The 22988-nt window shown below is 45.6% G+C and overlaps 3 protein-coding genes across 3 annotated transcripts in view; all 3 read left to right on the forward strand.

The window, feature by feature from the left end:
• LOC129815921 (synaptophysin-like protein 1) overlaps positions 1-4699 on the forward strand; it is a 52302-nt gene extending 47603 nt beyond the window's left edge. The window contains exons 5-6 of the mRNA XM_055870134.1: positions 1279-1452; positions 1648-4699. Coding sequence (XP_055726109.1) covers positions 1279-1452; positions 1648-1773 — 300 coding nt within the window. The 3' untranslated portion in view covers positions 1774-4699. The remainder of the gene's footprint in view (positions 1-1278; positions 1453-1647) is intronic.
• A 1119-nt stretch (positions 4700-5818) lies between these two features.
• Positions 5819-16603, forward strand: LOC129815931 (ataxin-7-like protein 1). Its single transcript, XM_055870146.1, has 11 exons — positions 5819-5972; positions 7109-7177; positions 8050-8368; positions 8558-8832; positions 9003-9254; positions 9522-9604; positions 14548-14762; positions 14849-15029; positions 15175-15296; positions 15469-16339; positions 16490-16603. Exons 1-11 carry the CDS (start codon positions 5843-5845, stop codon positions 16505-16507), a joined length of 2535 nt encoding a protein of 844 aa, XP_055726121.1. The 5' UTR covers positions 5819-5842; the 3' UTR covers positions 16508-16603.
• LOC129815910 (low-density lipoprotein receptor class A domain-containing protein 2-like) overlaps positions 16604-22988 on the forward strand; it is a 53356-nt gene continuing 46971 nt past the window's right edge. The window contains exons 1-2 of the mRNA XM_055870119.1: positions 16604-18319; positions 18624-18661. The gene's annotated coding sequence lies outside the window, so the exon portion shown is untranslated. The remainder of the gene's footprint in view (positions 18320-18623; positions 18662-22988) is intronic.

The raw sequence follows: 22988 nt of genomic DNA on the forward strand, positions 1-22988 counted from the left end.
GACTCATAGATGCCACCCGTTAGATAAAATACGGAACGGAATAAACGTTTTGTTTTCGAGGTGATAGTTTCCGGATTAGTCAAAGGTATATGGTTTAGAGAGAAATAGTCGACGTGTTATAATTCCTGTAATAACTTGCGGCTGAACTTGAAAGGGGTTCCTTCGTTATTTTACCGTTCATGTCTTCCATAGAGATTGTCTTGATCTACTTCAAATAAAGGTCTGTGTTTCGTGCAGGCTTAAACCGCCTCGACGTTTAGATACCCGTGTAAATCTCACTAGGATAAGGTAACGTTTGTCAACATATTTTCATAAATCCACTCTACAAAAAAAATGATCTTCGCTAATATTGATCAGTTACCTTGTCCTACGGATATCTACACAGTTATAAAATTGGCAAGGTGGTGTAAGCCTACACGAAACAGACCTTAGTTTAAGTGAATCTAAAAATATCCTATGGAATAAATGAAGGAACCGCTTTTCAGATTTTGCTAGAAGGTGTCATGGGAATTATGACTCACACTTTGGTCGTCAATTCTTACCATGCCCATTATTAAAATAGGATTTCCTGCATATAGAAATGACAGTTTTTGTTTTCAACATTCATCACAGGTAACTTAAACTCTATTTTTATTCAAACAGTTGAGAGTATTTGTCTCCTAAGCAGACTCTTCAGTATCATTGTCACTTCAGAGCTGTGTGTGTATTTATGTATTATATTAAGTTAAAATGAAAGTGTTCATTGTTCATTCAGTATTGTTGCAATTGTCATTATTACAAAAATGTGTGTGTATGAGATATATATATATATATATATATATATATCTATATCATTTTTATTTATTTATATAAATCGGCCGATTAATCGGTATCAGCTTTTTTTGTCCTCCGATAATCGGTATCGGCGTTGAAAAATCATAATCGGTCGACCTCTAGTGTGTACTGTACAGAGTAAGCATGTGCAGCTGATATAGTGATTGTAATGTTAGCCACACTGCCCAGTTTGCAGAAAAGAAAAGCATATCTAAAACAACATTTACATTTTCTGAATTAGACACCATCTCTCAGCCAGATGCTGAAAAATTGGTTAATGCATTTGCTTAATCCAGGCTAGTTCTCTGAAGTTGTGGAACACCTTGCTCTGTCAGGTAAGAGGGGCAGATAAGAGGTTTTTAAATCACTTTTAAAAACCCACCTTTTTAGTTGGGCTTTTAAGCTGTGTTCTTCCATCCTCTTCAACATGGTCCTATAGTGACAACCCTCCCCTGTGTTTCTCAGGACCTGTTGGTGACTGCTGCTTTTGCCTTCCTGTGGCTGGTGTCCTCCTCTGCCTGGGGGAAGGGCCTGACTGACGTGAAGTGGGCCACCAACCCAAACCACCTGGTTGAGAACTGTCAGCCCCTGTGCTCACCTGGAAACTTCCCCTCCATGGGAAAACTCAATGCCTCTGTGGTGAGCAATTTGATTTAGTAATTAAAAAAATTCAGAGGAATTTATAGCCATTTCTCAATGTAATTTACAGGTATGTACAAGTCAAGCATGAATGACGGTTCTAAAGGTATAGTGTCACTTAATGTAGCATTTGTAATTCCTTTCTGTTTGTATCCTGTGGTTTTGTCTTTGTTTCACACTTTCCTGCTCGTCCAGATTTTCGGATTTCTGAACCTCATCCTATGGACCGGTAACTGTTGGTTCATCTTTAAGGAGACTCCCTTCCACAAGAACCACAACCCACCAGCCACCATGGAAGAGGGTGGAGTCCCCAGCTCTTAATTGCATAGAGCCCATGCCAATCGCCAAGGTGCTTTGGACCCACACTGTTTCTTATTTAACTCTATTAAGAAGGAAAATAAAACCTCAAGCAAAATTGTGTTTTTTAATCACCCTTACCACAGAGACCCCTTTTCAACGATGGGCGTTAAGCTCAAGCTTCAGGGAAAGTAGTCGGGCTGTGTTTACACATGCAGCCCAATTCTCACACACACACACACACACACACACACACATTCTCACTAATTGGTATTTTGACCAATCAGATCAGCTCTGAAAAAGACCTGATGTGATTGGCCTTTTGGCCAAATAAAAATAAAATAATTGGTGTGCCTGTGTAAACACAGCCTAAGTTGCCCAACTCTATACCTCCAACACAGCTACCCTTGGATGTTGTTTTTATACTCGAAGTTGGTCAGTTAATGTGAATGATTTGCTAGCTGCAGTCAACACTACCCCAATTTACAGGTGTAAACCCTGAAAACTGAGTGACCGCAACTGTTTTTATTTATTTTTTACTGTTTATTTTCAAACATTCTACAAGGTGCCTTGAGAACTGTACATGACATCTATTAAGTTACAGTGAACATGGCTTGAGTTGAACACTTTGAAAGGAATTTGGGTATCTGTGATTTTCAAAATGATTGATTTTGGTCGCTTCCTCTAGAGCAGGTACTTTCAAACGCATAGACCAAGTACAAAATGTCCCAACAGGGCTCACAGACACACTACTGTAGCTGAACTGTGATTAATATGGGGATGTTAAGTCATGCTGCGTTGACATCACAGGTGGCCGGTGATACCTTAATTAGGGAGGACGGGCTCTTAGTAATGGCTGGAACTGTATTGAGCACAACAAACACATGGTTTGATTCCATTTACTCCTTTCCCGGCCATTTATTATGAGCCGTCCTCCCCTCAGCAGCCTCCTGTGGTTGAAATACACAAATTTTCTGACCGTCAGTCCCCTCGTTTACCGTTAATCTAATAAAGGAGATGAGGTTGAAGGTAATGTTGAAATCCACTGTTCTGTTGCCTTTCAGGCCTAAATTTGGTCCTTTAAATTAAAATAAACAATTTTAACTACTGTAATATCAATAATTCCAATATTCCACTACTACATGTTTTGAAACAGACATTGATACATGGACGTTGCATTTCTGTCATGTTCTGAAAGCCTACTGCTTGGTGCACTAAACTCGTCAGTTGTTAGCTACTTGATCCCTTAATCGCTCCTGATGTTCAATGCGTTCCTCTTTGAAATGTATGTTTTTTTTGTCTTTGTTTTGTGATTCAAAATTATTTTGTCACATGCTTCATAAACACCCGGTGTGGGCTAACCGTGAAATGCTTACTTGTGGAGGAACATATGAACAGTGCCTTAGTTATTTATACCAACTATAGCAGTAACACTAACTAATATGGACTACATTTAATTTGAGGACACATTTCTAGTAACTGCTGTCAATATTTTAGTTATTCAAACTGTCAGTGCCTATATTTCACCGCAATGCTGGTTGGTGTATTGTTTACTCAACGAAGCCTAACTTTTTAAAGTATTATGTGAAGTTGTGACATTGAAACAATTAAAACACTAAGTTCCCAACAGTATTTGACTTCTCAAAATGTTTGAACTAGAGCTGGGACGATAAACCGGAAAATGATCGACACCGACCACTTATTGCAGGCATTTTGCAGATAACATTCACTACGATAAGTAGCCTATACTAGAGAAATGTAAAGTTTGAAATGAAATAAGTTTGCTAATATGGGGGATTTGTTATAGCTGTCAATTGACCCATAAACAAGCTTAGTAGTAGTTTAAAGGGTAATTTTTTAAATTATAGTTCTATTTATAATTTCATCAATTCAGGCAGTTTATCGCGATATGGATTTTTGTCTGATGCCCAGCTCTAGTTTGAGCAGGGAAAGGCAACTTTTGAATGTCATATTTTTTTAAAAGTACATTAATTGGTAAATTTACAATAGCCCTTTCATGGCTTCTGTGTGTTTAGAAAATATCTGTAACTTGTGCAACTTCTCTCCCTAAGTAAGTTTTATGCCTTCATGGTTGTAATTTTGTATTTTCTGTTTTGTCACACCACTGGGCAAGCTACAGACTATCATTGAAGAATGGTAAATGGCACTGCCATTTAACACAAATGGCAACATGTAGGTGCCAAAATTAATGAATCCTTCGGTATTCACGCTCCTATGGGAAGTGAATGGAACTTATTGATTTAGTTTTTTTTTGTGTGTTTTTTGCTTTGCACTAATTATTTTGTAATAATGTCATTTTGGCATCCTGTTCCTTATGAGTGTTGGGATTTGAGGGATATGCAGACATTGCTGTCCACACAGCTGGTTGTTCAGCCTTGGCCTCTGTAGTGATTTACAAAGGGAAGGCTTGAGTCAGTCATGAAAGGACACTGATCTTTTAGATTATTTGTGCCATTTTTAATTTGAATAGAAATAATCAAGCTATTTAGGATAAATCAGGCTTGTAGGCCTTTATCTGTTGGGATTTCTAAAATGTGGCTTGTTTGTACAAAAAAAAACATGTCTATACATCCTCAGTATTGACAATGCATTAAAGGACGAGAGCTGCAACAACTGCTGTACTGTTTGTTCACTCTGCTTTGACTGTAATGTTACCAGTTAATTAAGACTACAGTTAATGTTGTAGCCACAAGATGGTAGTATTGTATTTCATATAACTAAGGCTGCAAAGTAATTGTAACAATGTTTTTTTGGGGCACAAGGGGGTAGTACTGTTTCCTGCATTTGACTAGAAGGCACAATTTCATGCTCAGTCCCAACCATAAACCCTTTTGTATCTACATCTAAACTAAATACAAAAGTTGTGCAAGTGTATGAGGTAGGTTGACCAGCAAAATAAAGTTCTGGATGGGTTGGATCCAGAAATTAACTGTATCGTTCCTTTTTAAACCCCAAATGTATTTTTTTTATTTAGCATAACATTTTCTGTGATGGAACTTTGAACGTCGTTCAACTTGAGTTGGCTTAAAGGGAAATTATCATTTCAGCTTCATATTCACTCCAGCACCACCCCCAACAACATATGTAAAAAAAAAAAAAAAAAAATGACATTGTGTTTATGTTTTGTCAAAAAGATGACAACCAATTAGGCAATGCCTACTCATAATTGGTTAAGATCACAATGTACACTGGAGTCATTGGAAACACTGATCTTCCTTTATTAAAAATAAAATAAATCTGGATCAGAGATAGCTCGCTAACAAGCATCTGCATGCATAGCAGCAGCATAATTAAAATGACATGCCTTAACATTTTGTACTTAAATCCAATGTGCAACGTGATAACTATAATGTTCTTAACTAGCGTTGAATCTAATTTAAAACACATCTATCCCTAATTTCTGAATCATGCTTGTAATTTCAGTAGGCTATAGTAGACTATGTTTGGAGGGGCAGGTAGCCTGCACACACTGGCAAAGATTTTCAGCTGGCAGACAGACACTGGAATAAGTTTGAGTGACAGGGAGGGCTTTGCATAGGCGCTTTGTGTTTTTTCTATTGTACTGGGGGAAAAATGCCTGGAACGTGAAATAACATTATGAACCGATTCCCATGCTTTTAAAATAACGGCTCTGTTAAGTACATACGTTGCATGCCTCAACCAATGGTTGCACGCCAGGTTATAGACTGTACCGTCGGGCACCAGATTGCTAAAACGTGGTTAGCTGAGAAACTAGAAGCAATGCCTGGTCATTTTATGGCATTGAACTGTGCATGACAGACTAAAACCAGCAGACTGTGGCCCTCAAGGACTGGAGTTGTGCATGCACCCCGGGGGACCCAGTCTGGGCTGGCCACCCGACATTTGTATGTTTCAAGTTTACTACTAAAGCACAACAGAGCTTGAAATAGCTACGCCTTCCCATCTCGTCCATAGCATCCATAAACACTCAAGAGAGTCAAGTGACCTCCACTCAACAGGCTACATGCGGGCATTTCATGAATGCGCACGCAGGTACTTCCCATCCCTGTCGTGAACGCGGAATATGACGTAAGTCACTTGCCGCGCAGTGATGATGGCGGTGCGTGAACGCGCAGTAAAAGTAATGGCTGCTCTGGAACGGCGGGTGCCTAGTCTCGATGATTTCGTGGGCGAAAGCTGGAGCGCCTGGGCCGAGAGAGCCAGTGTGACTGCGTCGGAAGGTAAGGGAGCACTTTGACATTGGTATTGTTAGATATCAAACCGATGGTCATTCTGTTGAGGGTTATTTTCGAGGAAACGGGCGGCAGCCTTAACCATGTTACCCAAACAAAGACCCGACTGGGTCCTAGCGCTGGGAGGCTAACGTGTTGCTCTCTCCCAGGTCCTAGCGCATACGGCGTCTTCCCATAAAATAAGTGATAATCGTTTCTATTTGATCCTCGTTATGTCGTTTTATGTACACAGACAGACCATGGCAACCATTTGACAATATTCTCTCATTACAACGGCACACACCCAAATAGAACTATGGCCCTACAGCGGAATGTGTCTTGTATTAGTTGTAGCGATGGTTGGGCGAGCAACTTCTTGCCATGAAAAGCTAGCTAGCCGTATTAGCAACGAAGCTAAGCTAATACTTCTTGTAGGATGATAGACACCGGTGACGAAGGAGGAGTCTGATGCTGTTTCCACCATGTAACATTTAGGTAATCTAGCTTTTTATTTCAGGGCGTATTTTGAGTTATCGATTGATGGAATGGTGATGTGAACCTAATAAAACAAGTTTTTGGAAATACTGTTTATTCGAGACCCAATTAATTTGTTTAGTTGCCAGGCGAGATCCGTGTCTTCAAAGCTCCAAGTGTGTGTGAATGAACATAATTTCATCATTCCACACGTGTATTAAGTCAAATATCATGTTCGTAGCCTAAATCAAGCAAGAGGTGCCAAATTCGCCATACAAATTTAACGTCCACACTGAAAGTGAAATCCCATATATACATCCTGCATGAAACCTGTACCTGCTGCTTAACTCTGATCTGTGTGCCAGTTGAGACCAGAGGTCCAGGTTCTGCTCCTGACTTCCTGTCTAGTCAACACAGACAAGGGGATGACTCTTAATAGTGTCTTTCCTCATCTCCTCACCCCTTATCCTCTGATGTTGAAGAACTGGACTGGCAAAGGTGTTTGTTTTCCCATGTTTTTTTCACTTGATCTGCCTTTCAGATCATTGTGGATCAAAGGAAGATGTAATAGAGGAACCACCTCTTGACTATTGAGAGGCACCCAAAGGTTACTACACTAGCCTTGCATGTGTATCCTGTATGTACACCTCAGTCACAGTCTCTGTTTTCAGGCTCCGATGGAGATGACTGCAGCAAGAATGGGAAGAAAGCAGCTGAGGCAATGTCTCTTAGGAAGGAAGGTAAGTACACTGCTCCATGCTCTGGACACTACGCTGACAGACACCGCAAACCTTCTTGCCACAGCTCGCATTGATGTGCCATCCTGGATGAGCTGCACTACCTGAGCCACTTGTGTGGGTTGTAGACTCCGTCTCATGCTACCACTAGAGTGAAAGCACCGCCAGCATTCAAAAGTGACCAAAACATCAGCCAGGAAGCATAGGAACTGAGAAGTGGTCTGTGGTCACCACCTGCAGAACCACTCCTTTATTGGGGATGTCTTGCTAATTGCCTATAATTTCCACCTTTTGTCTATTCCATTTGCACAACAGCATGTGAAATTTATTGTCAATCAGTGTTGCTTCCTAATTGGACAGTTTGATTTCACAGAAGTGTGATTGACTTGGAGTTACATTGTGTTGTTTAAGTGTTCCCTTTATTTTTTTGAGCAGTATTTTTTGGGATGCTTGTAAGATTACAACCTTCATACTTAGGTTTAGATTTACCTCTAACATTACTAATCCGGGCATTTTAGCTAGCCACAGCCAAACATGCCTCTGCAGCACAAAGTGTGTGTTTGTATGTCCCAAACAATGTGTGCGTGTCTTTCTAGATTTGTTTCCTCTTCCTTTTGTGCTCGTGGGTGTCTTGTCTTAAGAGATGAATTTGGGGTTGGAGGGCACTGTTCTCTGTACCCAGGTGCCCTCTGGCAACCAGCCTGGCAGTCTGCAGCAGCAGATGTCTGACAGACGCTGCCTCGTGTGTGTTTGTCTGCCTGCTTTTGTTCCTGTGTTTCACAGAGAGGGAGACACAGTGATGTGTGTTTGTATCTATACATACTTTCTCTGTGATTTCTCACCACCTGTTCCTCCTCTCGCTCCCCACCCACCAGACATGTCCATCTTCGGCCACTACCCGGGCCAAGATGACTTCTACTTGGTGGTGTGTAGCCACTGTGGCCAAGTGGTCAAGCCCCAGGCCTTTGAGAAGCATTGTGAGAGGAGACACGGCCCCCTGAGCAAACTGTACGCCCCCCTCCGCTCCCCCCCTCCAGCACCCCAGCAGCGCCCCCGCCATAGCCACTCCCCATCCTCCGCCCACGCAACCTCATCCTGGGAAGGGAGGAGGCAAGGGACTGGGGCACCAAGAGCAGCCCCCCCATCCACACCCCCACAGTTCAGACACACCAAACCCCCCAAGGAAGGAGTACGGTAAGAGCGAAGGGCTAGATGGATCAGGGGTTGAGTAAGATGGGGGTGATCTTTCTCTATTTTTCATGGTGAAAACCATCTTATTGTATCCATAACCATCTGTGAGATTTATTTTTAAAATGTATTCTGATTATTAATTTCCGTGTTTTAAACATCTGACCATGTTCTCACTCTCTCTTGTCTCTTCAGCCACTCCCACCTGGATAAGAGCCCCCACAGCGGCCATTCTGAATCAGCTGTGTTCAAGCAGCCTCCACCCCTGGAGCCTCCCCTGAGCTCCCCACCTCCCTCCCTCAGAGACCCACCCTGGCCCCATGGAGGCACCCCGCCCGGCCGGCCCTCCACCACCCCGCCCAGCCAGCCCTCCACCACCCCGCCCGGCTGGCCCTCCACCGCCCGGCCCTCCACCACCCCCCCGCCCGGCCGGCCCTCCACCACCCCCCCGCCCGGCCGGCCCTCCACCACCCCCCCGCCCGGCCGGCCCTCCACCACCCCCCCCGCCCGGCCGGCCCTCCACCACCCCCCTGCCCGGCCGGCCCTCCACCGCCCGGCCCTCCACCACCCCCCTGCCCGGCCGGCCCTCCACCGCCCGGCCCTCCACCACCCCCCCCGCCCGCCCGGCCCTCCACCACCCCCCCGCCCGCCCGGCCCTCCACCACCCCCCCGCCCGGCCGGCCCTCCACCACCCCCCCGCCCGGCCGGCCCTCCACCACCCCCCCGCCCGGCCGGCCCTCCACCACCCCCCTGCCCGGCCGGCCCTCCACCACCCCGGCCAGCCGGCCCTCCACCAGTGAGAGGACACACACCCAGAGGAAGGAGGCCATAACGGTCCCTACCCTCCCTGGCCATCTCCGTGGACCAAGACCTTACAACAAAGTGGCCTCCAGTGAGTCTTTCTTTCCTTTAACTGTAATTCATGCAGGTTTGGGTCACTGAGATTAAATTTTTTTTTTTTTAGAGAGACGGGCCTCCCCCTCTGAACCTGTTTGTTGGGTCAAGAGTCTCTTGAATAGATTCATGTTAAAATATAGTGACATCTTACCAGTCTAGTGATCAAAGAGGAAAAGACACAAGGAAAGGAAGCTAGTGTAAACTATTGATTCACAGCCGTTTGATTGCTATTTAGACATTCTTCTCTTCCTTTCATCTCCAGGGAGAGAGTGTGATCTAGACAAGCACTGCGGAGTACTGGACTCCGAGAGGAAGAAAGTCTGCACTCGTCTCCTAACTTGCAATGTAAGTTCACACTCACCCTCTCATGTAAGCTCTCATCTTCCTCCCCTATCCCCATCTCCTCTTGTTCTAGCGATGACGTCACAGCACCAATTTTGCCCCCTCTCCCGCAGCCCCCCTCCCCTACCCCCCACCTTGTGCACCAGGGCTGTGACACTCTTGTTTGCGGCAGATTTCAGTGGGAAAAGTCTCTAAATGCTATCAAAACCATAGAAATCTTCAGTGTCAAAACTCCCCAAAGGCAGCCTGAAAAGTAGCGGAATTTGTCACTAGCCTCTTTTACCAATAAAAGTCGCTGGAGGGGTCTGAAAACACGTTAAATATAGTGACAAAGTTGCTACATTGGTAACACTGGGGGTGAAAGTAAGTCTGTCCGAGACGAGTACTGGTAGAAGAAATAGTGCCATACCGGTTGAACATGAGCCTGTCACAACAATTACCACTGTTGGCTGTTACACTATTATTTATCAGTACCACATGTCAACCGCATGAAACATTTGCAAATGTACCGGAAAACGTGTGGAATGGGCTCAAATGCGAGGTGGTTCGACGATAACAGTAACATTTTGCGAAGGCAGAGACACGTGGCCGAGACGCATGCGGACAGTGGATGCATCAATTCACGTTATAAGTGTAGACCGAATGTCAATGTCATTCCTTACACTTCTTGGTGTTTTGTTACAGATGTCTCTTTACATTCATCAAATGGCAGGTGCACTGTATGGCTGCGGAAATTATTTTCAGGTGGACGAACGTGCGCAGGGGGCCTTTTGAAGTGATTGTTTGGCAATCAGATTAAAACATTGCTGGTTATGTTAATGCCACATTAAAAGGCAATACATGTTCAACAACAATTCTTTACTATTAGGCCCACAGAGATCCTATTAAATGAATTAGGAGTCTATATGTAATTCAATGTTTAGGCCAGCCCAAAAAATCGCATAGGTGGTACCATGCCGGTTAGAAATTAAATCTACTTTAACCCCTGGTTACAACTGATTTGTATATGTTTGAATAACTTATCTGGCTCTTTCATTGGAGGTCTCACCGGCAAGAGATCGGAATTCCTTTCCAAAAGACAGTCAGCAGTGGTGGAAAAAGTACCCAATTGTCATACCTGAGTAAAAGTAAAGATAATTTAATATAAAATGACTCATAAAAGTGGAAGTCACCCAGTAAAATACTACTTGAGTAAGTCTTAAACTATTTGGTTTTGAATATACTTAAGTATCAAAAGTAAAAGTATAAATCATTTAAAATTCCTTATAATAAGCAAACTAGACGGCACAATTTTTTTAATTTTTTTTTTTTAATTACGGATAGCTAGGGGCACACTCCCAACACTCAGACAATTTACACACAAAGCATTTGTGTTTAGAAGAGTTCGCCTGATCAGAGTCAGTAGAGATGACCAGGGATGTTCTCTTGATAAGTGTGTGAATTGTACTTTTGAGTGTCAGGGAAAATGTATGTAGTAGAAAGTACACATTTTTTCTTTAGGATTGAGGTAAGGTAAAAGTTATCAAATATAAAAATTGTAAAGTATAATACAGACACCCCAAAAAACGACTTAAGTAGTACTTTAAAGTATTTTTACTTAAGTACTTTACACCACTGGAGAGTAATAACGGCTCTTTATTTTTATCTGTGATGATTCGGCACATTTAGAAAAGGGGAACTATCAGACACAGATAAGAGACATATCTAGGTTATTATTACTATCCTATGATAATAGGAGGAGCTCCAATGATAATGGTCCCCGTTAAAACTAGTACCCCGTAGATAACATAGTAATTACATCGGGCATGGATTTCATACAGACACTTTTAAACAAAAAATGGATGACGTTACTAGTAGGCCTAATTGCGGAGTGCCCCTTTTGGATTATGGGGGTGACTAATTTCTCTCCATTTTACGTTCTCTTTTGTCTTCCTCTCACCTGTCTCCTGTTGTCTACACTTCAGCTATTTGTTGCTATAGCAGCATAATACACTGCGTCTAAATATCATGTTGCTTCGTGATTGTGGTGTTGCCTTAGTATTTGAAAAATATGCCATATAAGGGAAGGGTTATTTTGTGTAGGGCATTGAGGACATTGTGGAATTAAATATGACCCCTAGTCCTAGAGCCCTGGTCTAGTTAGTGTTAGAGAAACAACCTCCTCCTTTCCTTGTTAAAATCACTGATCTGACATGACTAGGAAGGTGACTGCAAAGTAGTAGAAACCTTACTTTCACCCATCCTGCCATGTTAGGTCAGTGATTACTTCAAGTTCAGATTAGGCTTTTGTCAAAGTACTCACATGGCCACTGTCTAGAGCTGGGAGCACAGGAAGGGTGTGTGTGTGTGGCGCAGGCTTCTGGTTTGTCTAAAAGAGGAACCCGGCCGTGTCGCTCAGTGCAAAGAGGGGTCACGTGTAGGCAGGAGTAGAGAACCCCATGTACAGGAAATGGAAATGGAAAGGAAAAGGAAAGGACCTGAGGAAACTGTTTCCCTTGCTCCTCGTTCAGACGGCCTCCGCTCAGACGGCCTCGCCCCCTCGTTCAGACGGCCTCCGCTCAGACGGCCTCGCCCCCTCGTTCAGACGGCCTCCGCTCAGACGGCCTCGCCCCCTCGTTCAGACGGCCTCCGCTCAGACGGCCTCGCCCCCTCGTTCAGACGGCCTCCGCTCAGACGGCCTCGCCCCCTCGTTCAGACGGCCTCCGCTCAGACGGCCTCGCCCCCTCGTTCAGACGGCCTCCGCTCAGACGGCCTCGCCCCCTCGTTCAGACGGCCTCCGCTCAGACGGCCTCGCCCCCTCGTTCAGACGGCCTCCGCTCAGACGGCCTCGCCCCCTCGTTCAGACGGCCTCCGCTCAGACGGCCTCGCCCCCTCGTTCAGACGGCCTCCGCTCAGACGGCCTCCGCTCAGACGGCCTCGCCCCCTCGTTCAGACGGCCTCCGCTCAGACGGCCTCGCCCCCTCGTTCAGACGGCCTCCGCTCAGACGGCCTCGCCCCCTCGTTCAGACGGCCTCCGCTCAGACGGCCTCGCCCCCTCGTTCAGACGGCCTCCGCTCAGACGGCCTCGCCCCCTCGTTCAGACGGCCTCCGCTCAGACGGCCTCGCCCCCTCGTTCAGACGGCCTCCGCTCAGACGGCCTCGCCCCCTCGTTCAGACGGCCTCCGCTCAGACGGCCTCGCCCCCTCGTTCAGACGGCCTCCGCTCAGACGGCCTCGCCCCCTCGTTCAGACGGCCTCCGCTCAGACGGCCTCGCCCCCTCGTTCAGACGGCCTCCGCTCAGACGGCCTCGCCCCCTCGTTCAGACGGCCTCGCCCCCTCGTTCAGACGGCCTCGCCCCCTCGTTCAGACGGCCTCGCCCCCTCGTTCAGACGGCCTCGCCCCCTCGTTCAGACGGCCTCGCCCCCTCGTTCAGACGGCCTCCGCTCAGACGGCCTCGCCCCCTCGTTCAGACGGCCTCCGCTCAGACGGCCTCGCCCCCTCGTTCAGACGGCCTCCGCTCAGACGGCCTCGCCCCCTCGTTCAGACGGCCTCCGCTCAGACGGCCTCGCCCCCTCGTTCAGACGGCCTCCGCTCAGACGGCCTCGCCCCCTCGCTCAGACGGCCTCCGCTCAGACGGCCTCGCCCCCTCGCTCAGACGGCCTCCGCTCAGACGGCCTCGCCCCCTCGCTCAGACGGCCTCCGCTCAGACGGCCTCGCCCCCTCGCTCAGACGGCCTCGCCCCCTCGCTCAGACGGCCTCGCCCCCTCGCTCAGACGGCCTCGCCCCCTCGCTCAGACGGCCTCGCCCCCTCGCTCAGACGGCCTCGCCCCCTCGCTCAGACGGCCTCGCCCCCTCGCTCAGACGGCCTCGCCCCCTCGCTCAGACGGCCTCGCCCCCTCGCTCAGACGGCCTCGCCCCCTCGCTCAGACGGCCTCGCCCCCTCGCTCAGACGGCCTCGCCCCCTCGCTCAGACGGCCTCGCCCCCTCGCTCAGACGGCCTCGCCCCCTCGCTCAGACGGCCTCCGCTCAGACGGCCTCCGCTCAGACGGCCTCCGCTCAGACGGCCTCCGCTCAGACGGCCTCCGCTCAGACGGCCTCCGCTCAGACGGCCTCGCCCCCTCGTTCAGACGGCCTCGCCCCCTCGTTCAGACGGCCTCGCCCCCCCGTTCAGACGGCCTCGCCCCCCCGTTCAGACGGCCTCGCCCCCCCGTTCAGACGGCCTCGCCCCCCCGTTCAGACGGCCTCGCCCCCTCGTTTCTCGTTCAGACAGCCACACTATCTTTCTTCATCTCTTTACCAAGACTATTTGATACAGCAGTCTATTGCCATCAGCTGTTATAACTACATATTGTTGATGAAATGTTGCCTCTTTTTAAATGCTTTCTACAAATCTCTCATGATGGTTTAGGCTCTAGTTTCCTGTCTGCTTGGAAGTACCAAAGCCAGGTCTTCTGATGCTTGTTTCCTTCAAATGATCTCTTTCCTGATAGTTTGTCACTCCCCTCATCCCCAACCCTTGTGCTGCTCTGAACAGATTGTCTCAGGCGTATGTTATGTGATTCAGGTAATCTCTAGCAACACAGTTAAATGGTAATGAATCCCACCATGTCTCAGACCCATCTGTGTCTCAGAATGTGTTGATGAGAGAACAGATTTACCAATATCCAAAAATGTGTGAACTAGATGGGTTTCAGTCACTCATTTCAGACCATCGGGGGTTCCTAGGACTTGGCTGTCATAGGTGCTGGGCGCTATAGTTTTCATTTCAAAAACAGAAGGGAGTTTGGACAGCATCACCCGTTTATTCACCGTACTAGAAGCACAGGCAGAATGTAATTTTTTTAAACATTTTTAAGTTGACCAAATTTTGGTCCAACCACCTTTTGTGAAAGAAATACATTTTATAAACAAAACAATGATTCATGTGTAGTTTGTCTCCCTCGTCTGTTTCTTTCTCTTCTCCTTAGATTCATTCTATTCACCAGCGGAGGAAGGTTTCTGGTCGGAGTAAAAACTTTGACCAGCTGGTGACCGAGCTGAAGACGGGTGTCCGGATCCGTGAGCGGAGGGCTCAGACCCAGGAGGGGAGTGGCTCAGGCCGGTCCCCCAGCCCAGAGGCCCACGGGGACCCCCTAGCACACCCCCACTGCAGGAGGCCCCTCACCAACAACCCTGCCTTCAGGTGGGGGACTAATGTTATCAGCTGTGGTCAAATCATAGTTAAGGTCTTGTGGTAGATCTGGACAAAATATGAATGTCTGTGTTCAGTCGGTCCAGGGCTTCTTCGGAGAGTGCTCCAGAGGAGGAAAAACCTCATCAGGAGGAGGGTAGCACCCAAGCCCCATCACCCCTCACCCATGGGCGCATTTCCAGCGATGAGAGCGAGGGAGAGGGGCCTGAGGAACAAATCGAATACCCCTCGTCCTCTTGGCACCCTAAACCAGCCGCGGTAAGATTACAGGATGTCAACAATTACTCCTAGTATTATTACTGCAGTATGTTTACCTTTTGACAGCTGTAGAACGCAGGGATGTTGCCAACACTGACAATGTTATCACTCCCCTAATTCCCCGTGCTCGGTCTCCTCTACCTAGGGGTGTTCGTTTGGCAGTTATATGATGGGTCATGGTGTGTACACCTTTGACCGGCGGCTCCACCACCTTCGGTCGGCGCTCAATGCCATGGTGGAGCAGCACATCAGCGCACACCTCTGGAAGTAAGATTTCTTTCAATGTGTGTCCTGTGGGAGCTGTATACGAGGTCTTCTGGTGTAACAGTTTGGCATAACAGCTACATAGTGCTCTTTTCCTGATTGTTTCCTCTCTGGACAAAGTATTGAATTGTAGTTTTCTGTCTGGATCTAATACAAATATATGTTCTCTCTGCAGAAAAATACCTCAAGCATCAGACCTCCAGTCCCAAAGTCCCTCTGCGAAGAGCATCTCTTCCTCTCCCTCCTCATCCTTCTCTTCCTCTCTACATTCTAAAGTCAGGACAGGAAGCCACAGAACCACCCCGTCCCTCAGGCCTTCCTCCTCTTCCTCCCACGGACCAGGGAGGGAGACACGCCTACAAATCGCCTCCCACTCCACAGCCATTAACCAATCAGAGAATTCCAGTGGCAGTGGCATCCATATTGTAGCCCCTGCGCCCCCTCCTGTCCGCCAGGCAGGTCCAGGGCGGCCGCCAGGTCCCGGGAGGCCCAAGAACCCGGTGGGGCGACCCAGCAAGCAGCAACTGAGATTCAGAGAGGAGGAGGCGGCAGCAGCAGCACTCCGTAAACGTGAAGCCCCATCACTGGAGGATGAGCACTCCGGCCCAGACAGGAACTCTATCATCCTACAGGACCGGGGACGGCCCCCAACCAGTTCCTTTAAGACCGCCCCGCCCACCCCTCACAGCCAGACCAATGGCACCCTCTCCCCCAGCAGCAAACCCCGCCCCCAGCCATCCCCCTCGGAGCCCCATTCACCAGCATCTGCCTGGTTGTTTAAACGGACACACCCACCCTCTGGACACACTTCCTCCCCACCCGATCCTCACTTCCACAGGGGGGACTCAGGACTGCACGGGAGGGGGACGACGGGGTACGAGCACAGGGGTCTGGGGAAGAAACGCAAGGGGGGCAGCAGTGAACCCTCTCCCCCCTCCAAACCGCACCGCCTGCCCTCCTCCCCTCACTCCAATTTCTACCCCTGGAAGGACAGTAAGGGGGGAACACTGCCTGGTGGGGTGGAGAAGAAAATGGGCACACAGAAGGTGGGTTGAGGCAGTTGTTATAAGTAATATGTTGCAATTTACGATTATATAAGGAATATGTTATTTTCATATGGTACAAATTAAATTGTTATGTTATCCTAGTTTTTGTGACTATAAAGCAGCCATTTGACTGTCCTGCTTTCTCCACAGCCAAAACTGCACCATTAAGAGTGCCTGCCTTACAAGCTACTGAGGGAGTCAGCCCTGCCTGTGCTGTCAGACATCATGCCTCAGACTGTGGCTACAGGACTCAAGAGATGTGTGTGACTTGATATTCAAGCCAATGTTTGTGTGTGCAGGTGTATGTCTTTTGACTCCTATATGAGTGTACAGGTAGGTGTGTGTGTGTGTGTGTGAGAATGAGCGAGAGTGCTTACGACCAATAAAGTATGAGTTATGTGTTCAGTTCCTGAGTCGGATGGGAGTGTGTGTGAGTTTGCTGCTGTTGGTGAGTGTGTGCAGGACAATGGGGACATGTGAATTTCTGTGTATGAATTTAGAAATACCTCAAGACCTTCTGGTTATGCTGCTAAATAAATACGTTGGTTTATAAAAATGGATAAAAAAATATCCTTTACACTTGCTTGAAGTTGTGGCCATTCCTTTATTATGAGGCTGGTATAGGTAGAGCGAGCGGGGTTAGCAAAATATTAATTATTGCACCCTTGACAGATACTCTGTGTCCCAAATACCGTTTTATTTTATACAAGCATGAATGGCAGTCTGAGAAATTATCTCACTGTATTGTCTAATTACTGTTGTATGATGCCGGTATATTTAGTGGTGACAGACTGGTAGGGTAGGCTACACACCTCTGCGTCAAGGTAGGTCAAGGAGCGCACGGTAACATTTTATCGCTCAATGGACCGCATTCCTTCACGTCATGTCAATGCAATTGGGGCCACACCCTTTTATTTTTAATATATATTTTTATATGGTATAGACACATTTGACTCATTCTCGTTCATAACAACCGTTACGTATTTATAACGAGTGCGTGCAATTAGGACAATGCGCGCTCTTACTGTCAGGATACCGGCTCGTTCTGCTGAAGTACCGGATGTCTCCCTGATCTGAGGTCGCGATGTTTCTTTCTCTAAGCCTCTAAAAGGTCGTCACTAGTTGCCACAGTCATTAGCCCAGCCCATTTCTACATTTTATCTTCTTAAAATGTGATGTTGAACCTAAACTTAACCTTAACCACCATGCTAACCTTAATATAAAGTTAAGTCCAAAAAGCTAATTTTTGTTTTCATGAATGATTTAATACGATATAGCCATTTTGACTTTGTGGCTGTGCAAACCTGTAAAATGTCTTATCCGCCAATTGGTCCTACCCAGGAAGTGGATTGAAGAACCCACCTGATCGATTTGAACCAGTAGTAATTACAGTGTAATTTTAGGTGCGCAGGACTAAAAGTGGCTGCTAGATTTAAGCGGTTTGTTGTCTGCGGGATGTCCCGGAATTAAACCGGCCGGTGTGGAATTTGATTTAGTCTATGGAGTTGCGGAACAGGAAAACGCTACCCTTTCATAATCTCTTAAACGAGAGGGGATTTGCTGTCGAGTGTCGACTAATCCGTTGAAGAGACTGCATGTCGTATCGTTTCGCGACATCCCTTTCTTGTGATGTTTTGGTCAACAGTTTGTGACACATTGTTGCAGCGCTAAAGTTCAAGTCAGGTAAACTGGCGCCAACGGTTCAAGAAGAATAACTGACCATATTCATCTCCGAACTATTCACCATGTTAATGCAACTGTACAGAGACCGTCGGTTTGCCATTGTACAGTCAGCCTGAATGCTATCAGATAGCCGAGGGGAGATGCGGGCTGATGTGGAGTACAGCACGGTCGGCGAGGGGCTGGGGATGAGCGAGTTCTGGCTCCATGTGTGGATGCGGAGGGTCGCGGTGATCGCTGCCCATGTTATTGCCTTTGGTCTCACTGTGCTGATTTCACTACTGTCTCGCCCTGGAACAAGTGAGTACCCCAAATGTCTGTCACTACTAACTGTACTGTTGTCATACAACAATAATTTGTTGCCCTATTGACATGAAATCCTAACCTTTCTTCAGCACAAAACCTGCAGGCCTGGGGAACTGGTGGGTTTTGTTCCACACCAGCACGAAAGCACCTCAAGTATTGATCAAGTATCAGTTGATCAATTATCAGAGTGTTGCTCTGGTGCTGGGCTGGAGAAAAAAACAGCAAAGCATTGATCCCAAGGACTAGGGTTGATGACTACAGTAGTAACCTACATTTAAACAATGCATCTGTGTTTCAGCTCTCTTTTCCTGGCATCCTGTTTGTATGTCTAGCGCAGTAAGTGATCCTAATGGCATAAACATGACACACACACAAACACTGGCTGAAGTGTACCACTATACCAAAATACCAGCCACTTCTAGTTTTAGGTAAGGTAATGTCACTGTGGCAGATTAAGCTCTATGACCATCTTATTTCTGCTGTGACATGTACACTGTCATGTCAAGCCTCCGACACGGAGAGGCTGCAAAGGAATTATACATCCACCTCTATTTCTCTCCTTCTTTCTCTTTCCTCTCTATATATAACATTTTCCTTAAAGTACATTTTAGAGTACTAATAGTAACATTAGTACAAATCTTTAAAAAAAAAATACTTAAGGACAAATATATAAAATGTTCCTATATGTTTAGTTCACATAATATCATTTAAAAGTATGCATTAAGGTGTCTGTAATAGAAGAAGTGTCAAAAATAAATGTAACCATGAATAAATGCATTTCTATAGCTTCCTAAATGTCCCCACTACAACAAAAATACATAAATACATGTAATTTGGTCATTAAAACATTTTTATTGAAATACTGTAGAATTCCATTCATTTCTATGGAGGACTGCTCCAACTGGGGAGTGCCAACATAGCTGACCTGTGGGCTTCAAAGACTCAATGGCCAATGCATAGCATCAGCAATCTAGGGTTTATATCATACATTTATTATTGGTATATATCATTAATTTATCAGTCCGGACTTGAAACAGTTATAAAGCGGTCACCCCACCACTGTTTAGTGGGACACTGCTGAGTATAGGTTGCAGATGAGATTTACTGGGCAGAACTGACACTGCATTCTAAGAAATCTCATAAACACTATTTCCCTACCACAAGAGATTCCTTCCTACACAATATCTCTCTCCCCCTCTCACACTGACAACACACACATACGTAACAACACTGTCCATTGTCTCTCTGTGCGTTATGCTCAGATAGTGTTCATAAATCCAGTCATCCTTTGTCCCTTATGGACTTATTCATAGCATGAACTCCTGACCCGACAGAGATACACAACAAATGTCTCCCTTACATACATGCATACACAAACCGCTTGAGGTAACATCAGAGTGAAGAAATTCAAAGTTTAAGGGTGATTTAATCTCCCGTTCTGCCCATTTCCTCCCTCATCCTCTCCTCCAATTCTTAACCCTCTGATTATCCTCTGATTGTCTTCCCCCTCTCCTCCCTCTCTGCATTTTGCATAGTGCATCTTTAAATACTGTGGTCAGTTTATAATACCTTGTGAATTAAAGTATAGTGGCTGGTTTGGCTCTAGTTGGGGAGAGTGGGTCCACCGAAAGACCGAAGTAATATGTGTGAAGAGGCACCACACATACTTCAGGGAAATGTCTGATGCCCTCGCAGCCACCCATCCCAATCCCTCAAATAGAGCACATCTCCACTCTCACCAATAACCACCATTGGATCTTAGCTATAATGGCAAACAAGGAATAATGATGACTTGATTTCCTCTCCTAATTTGGCATTATTGCCAAAATAATGGCCCGCACTGCATTTTTATACATGACCCAAAGCATGATGTGATTTTAATTGCTTAATTAACTCAGAAACCACACCTGTATGAAGGCACCTGCTTTCAATATACTTTGTGTCCCTCATTACTCAAGTGTTTCTGCTTTTTTATTTTGGCAGTTACCTGTACATACTGGGTATCTTAAAAGATAGACACAGACAATGGTGTAGTGGAGGGTATAAGCCGGTATATGCCGTTTACTCACGTCTTTTTCAGTGGGCATTGCGTATACTCCTTAATCCCCACATTGCGTATAAAAGTAGTGTGTGAAGGTATACGCCTATCAATGAATAAGGCTGATGCATCAGATCAGAATGTTTAGCTTTAAAAAAAAATGAAACCTGTGAATGACAGACTCATGTATGTTTCAGTAGTAGGCCTACTATTAACCTACTGGCACAGCACAGAGTGTGAAAGACTAATATGAGATTTATAATTTTAAGTCATTCAGAGTGTATGTCACTGTTTCTCATACCATTTGTATATAATATATTATATGCCATTTAGCAGACACTTTTATCCAAAGCGACTTAGTTGTGTGCATTCATTTTATGTATGGTTTGCCCCGGGAATCAAACCCACAACCCTGGCTGTGCAAGTGCCATGCTCTACCAATTTTTCACACAGGGCGCCTTTCCTTCACCAGGCAGGCTGTTAAGGGAAATGTTTGGTAAAATTACAGTATACTACCACTCCAGGCACCGCCACCACTGGACACAGATGTACATTTACATTTACATTATTTAGCAGACGCTCTTATCCAGAGCGACTTACAAATTGGAAAGTTCATACATATTCATCCTGGTCCCCCCGTGGGAATTGAACCCACAACCCTGGCGTTGCAAGCGCCATGCTCTACCAACTGAGCCACACATATACATACTAGGTATCTTGAAAGATTATCACCTGGCACTCAGTCTTACACAAGTACAAACATATACAAACGACTAACTAGAGACAACGTTTGATGTGCTCACACACACCTATCCTGATAACCTTGTATGGGACCTGCCCTGAGAGGCTTATGAAAGCGGACCACTACTGGGACAGAGCGGATGTAACTGTCGTCTCCTTTGCTTCATCTGTTTCTCTAGATGCTACTTTGCAAATTTTATCCAGCAAACAATAACTCTGAGACACTACTGTATGTGGATGGTTTAAGGGAATACAGTACCTACTTTACTGTGTACTTTACTGTGTATCAACCTGAATGTGTGGTTGTGAGCAGAGCAGCTATGTGGATGTGTATTTTACCAACCCATTTTTATCAGGGGTCGGCAACTAGATTGAGCCGCGGAATGTTTTTTTGTCAGCAAATTGTCAGGGGGCCGGAACATAATTATGTAAATTTGCAAATAACACTGCAAATTGGCCACAACTAAGTCCAAAAATAGATTTTATATTTAAATAACAATCATTTCATACCTTGATTACATTGAGACACAATCACATATATTTTTATTTCATTTGTGAGAATACATGGGAAAAGATTTCCTAAATTAAACTAATTTTTAGCTGAATTCTTGGTGATATTAGTTTAGTTGTACCTAAAACTAAAATCACTCACAGGACAGTTTTGGCTCGCGTGTTGCCGACCCCTACTTTATATGTTCTATTCATGATTTGTCTGTGTGTGTTGTCAGTCACCCTATGTTACTGAACATTAGCCTCTATGACACGTTTCAAAAGTGGCATGTCTGTTTTTATTTTACCCCACTTATGTTTAACCCATGCTGGTTGTCTTGTCTTAGTCAATGGGAGAACTGTGTGTCTTGTGGCAGTTTCATTGACACTTGAAGGTATTTCTTTTTTCTGAGTGAGGATGTGTCTTGGTCTATTTTTAAACTTTGTTTGAAAGCCTTGGCGCACAAAGGCCTATTGGATGTGCCAGCACAACGCCTAAACTTCTCCCAGTCTTGTTCAGTAGATAGAAACATGTAACAAATGGTCATAATACAATGATCAATTTACCTTTATCTATTTAAAGAAATAGTGACCAAATACCAGAATGTTGTTGGTCCATTTGGACCATTTCTATACTTGATAAAGTGTAAATAAGTAAAACTACACACGAAAAGGGAAAAATATATTATGAGACCATAATCAAATTTTTTTTTTAAGGAGGTGCCTGTTTTTTATTCCTCAGGTCTTCCCTGCGACCTGAGGAATAAAAAACAGGCACCTCGTTAAAAAAACATTTGCGTAAAGGAGATGGTTGTTTATGTTGTATTCAGCGCCCACCGAGACCCCTGTGTGTATATTCCCTGCTATTCTATATAATGTAAGTTCCGCAAACTCAACTCTGGACCTCGAAGCTAGTTCCACTGAGTATTTTAAAATGGTTCCCCTCTAATTAGGGATGGATTTAGACATGAGAAATTAGGTGGGTGCAATTAATTATCAGGTAGAACAGAAAACTAACAGGCTCCAGACCTCGTAGGGTAAGAGTTGAATACCCCTGATTGTAGGTCAAAGTTATCAAGTTACTTGGTGTATGGCTAATAAAATGGCATTTGGTACCCATGTTGTGAAACCCAAATCTCTGCTTGACTTGCCTGCAAAACCAATGCAACTTCCTCTTTTAAATTCTGCTTATGACCTCATTTTAACTAACACAAGGCTTGTTGCGTTTACTGATTACGAGTGACAATGTAGTTTCTAAGGTGGTCTTTCAGTGTGATTGTATGGTATGAGTCTGTCATGTTTGAGTTGAGGGGACCAGGCCAATCAAACCAATGTATGTATACTTGCAGAATATATTTATTTTCCAAATGCAACAAGTTCACAGTACAATTTCTT

Source organism: Salvelinus fontinalis, chromosome 18 (assembly GCF_029448725.1).
Source record: "Salvelinus fontinalis isolate EN_2023a chromosome 18, ASM2944872v1, whole genome shotgun sequence".
In the NCBI taxonomy this organism is placed as follows: domain Eukaryota; kingdom Metazoa; phylum Chordata; class Actinopteri; order Salmoniformes; family Salmonidae; genus Salvelinus; species Salvelinus fontinalis.

What these genes read in the sequence shown, in the direction of transcription:
- LOC129815931 (XM_055870146.1), top strand. Translation starts at nt 5,843, where the DNA reads ATGATGGCGGTGCGTGAACGCGCAGTAAAAGTAATGGCTGCTCTGGAA. An exon ending in AATGTCTCTTAGGAAGGAAG is followed by an intron (nt 7,178 to 8,049) that starts GTAAGTACACTG and finishes CCCACCCACCAG; the next exon opens with ACATGTCCATCTTCGGCCAC. An exon ending in ACCAACAACCCTGCCTTCAG is followed by an intron (nt 14,763 to 14,848) that starts GTGGGGGACTAA and finishes GTCTGTGTTCAG; the next exon opens with TCGGTCCAGGGCTTCTTCGG.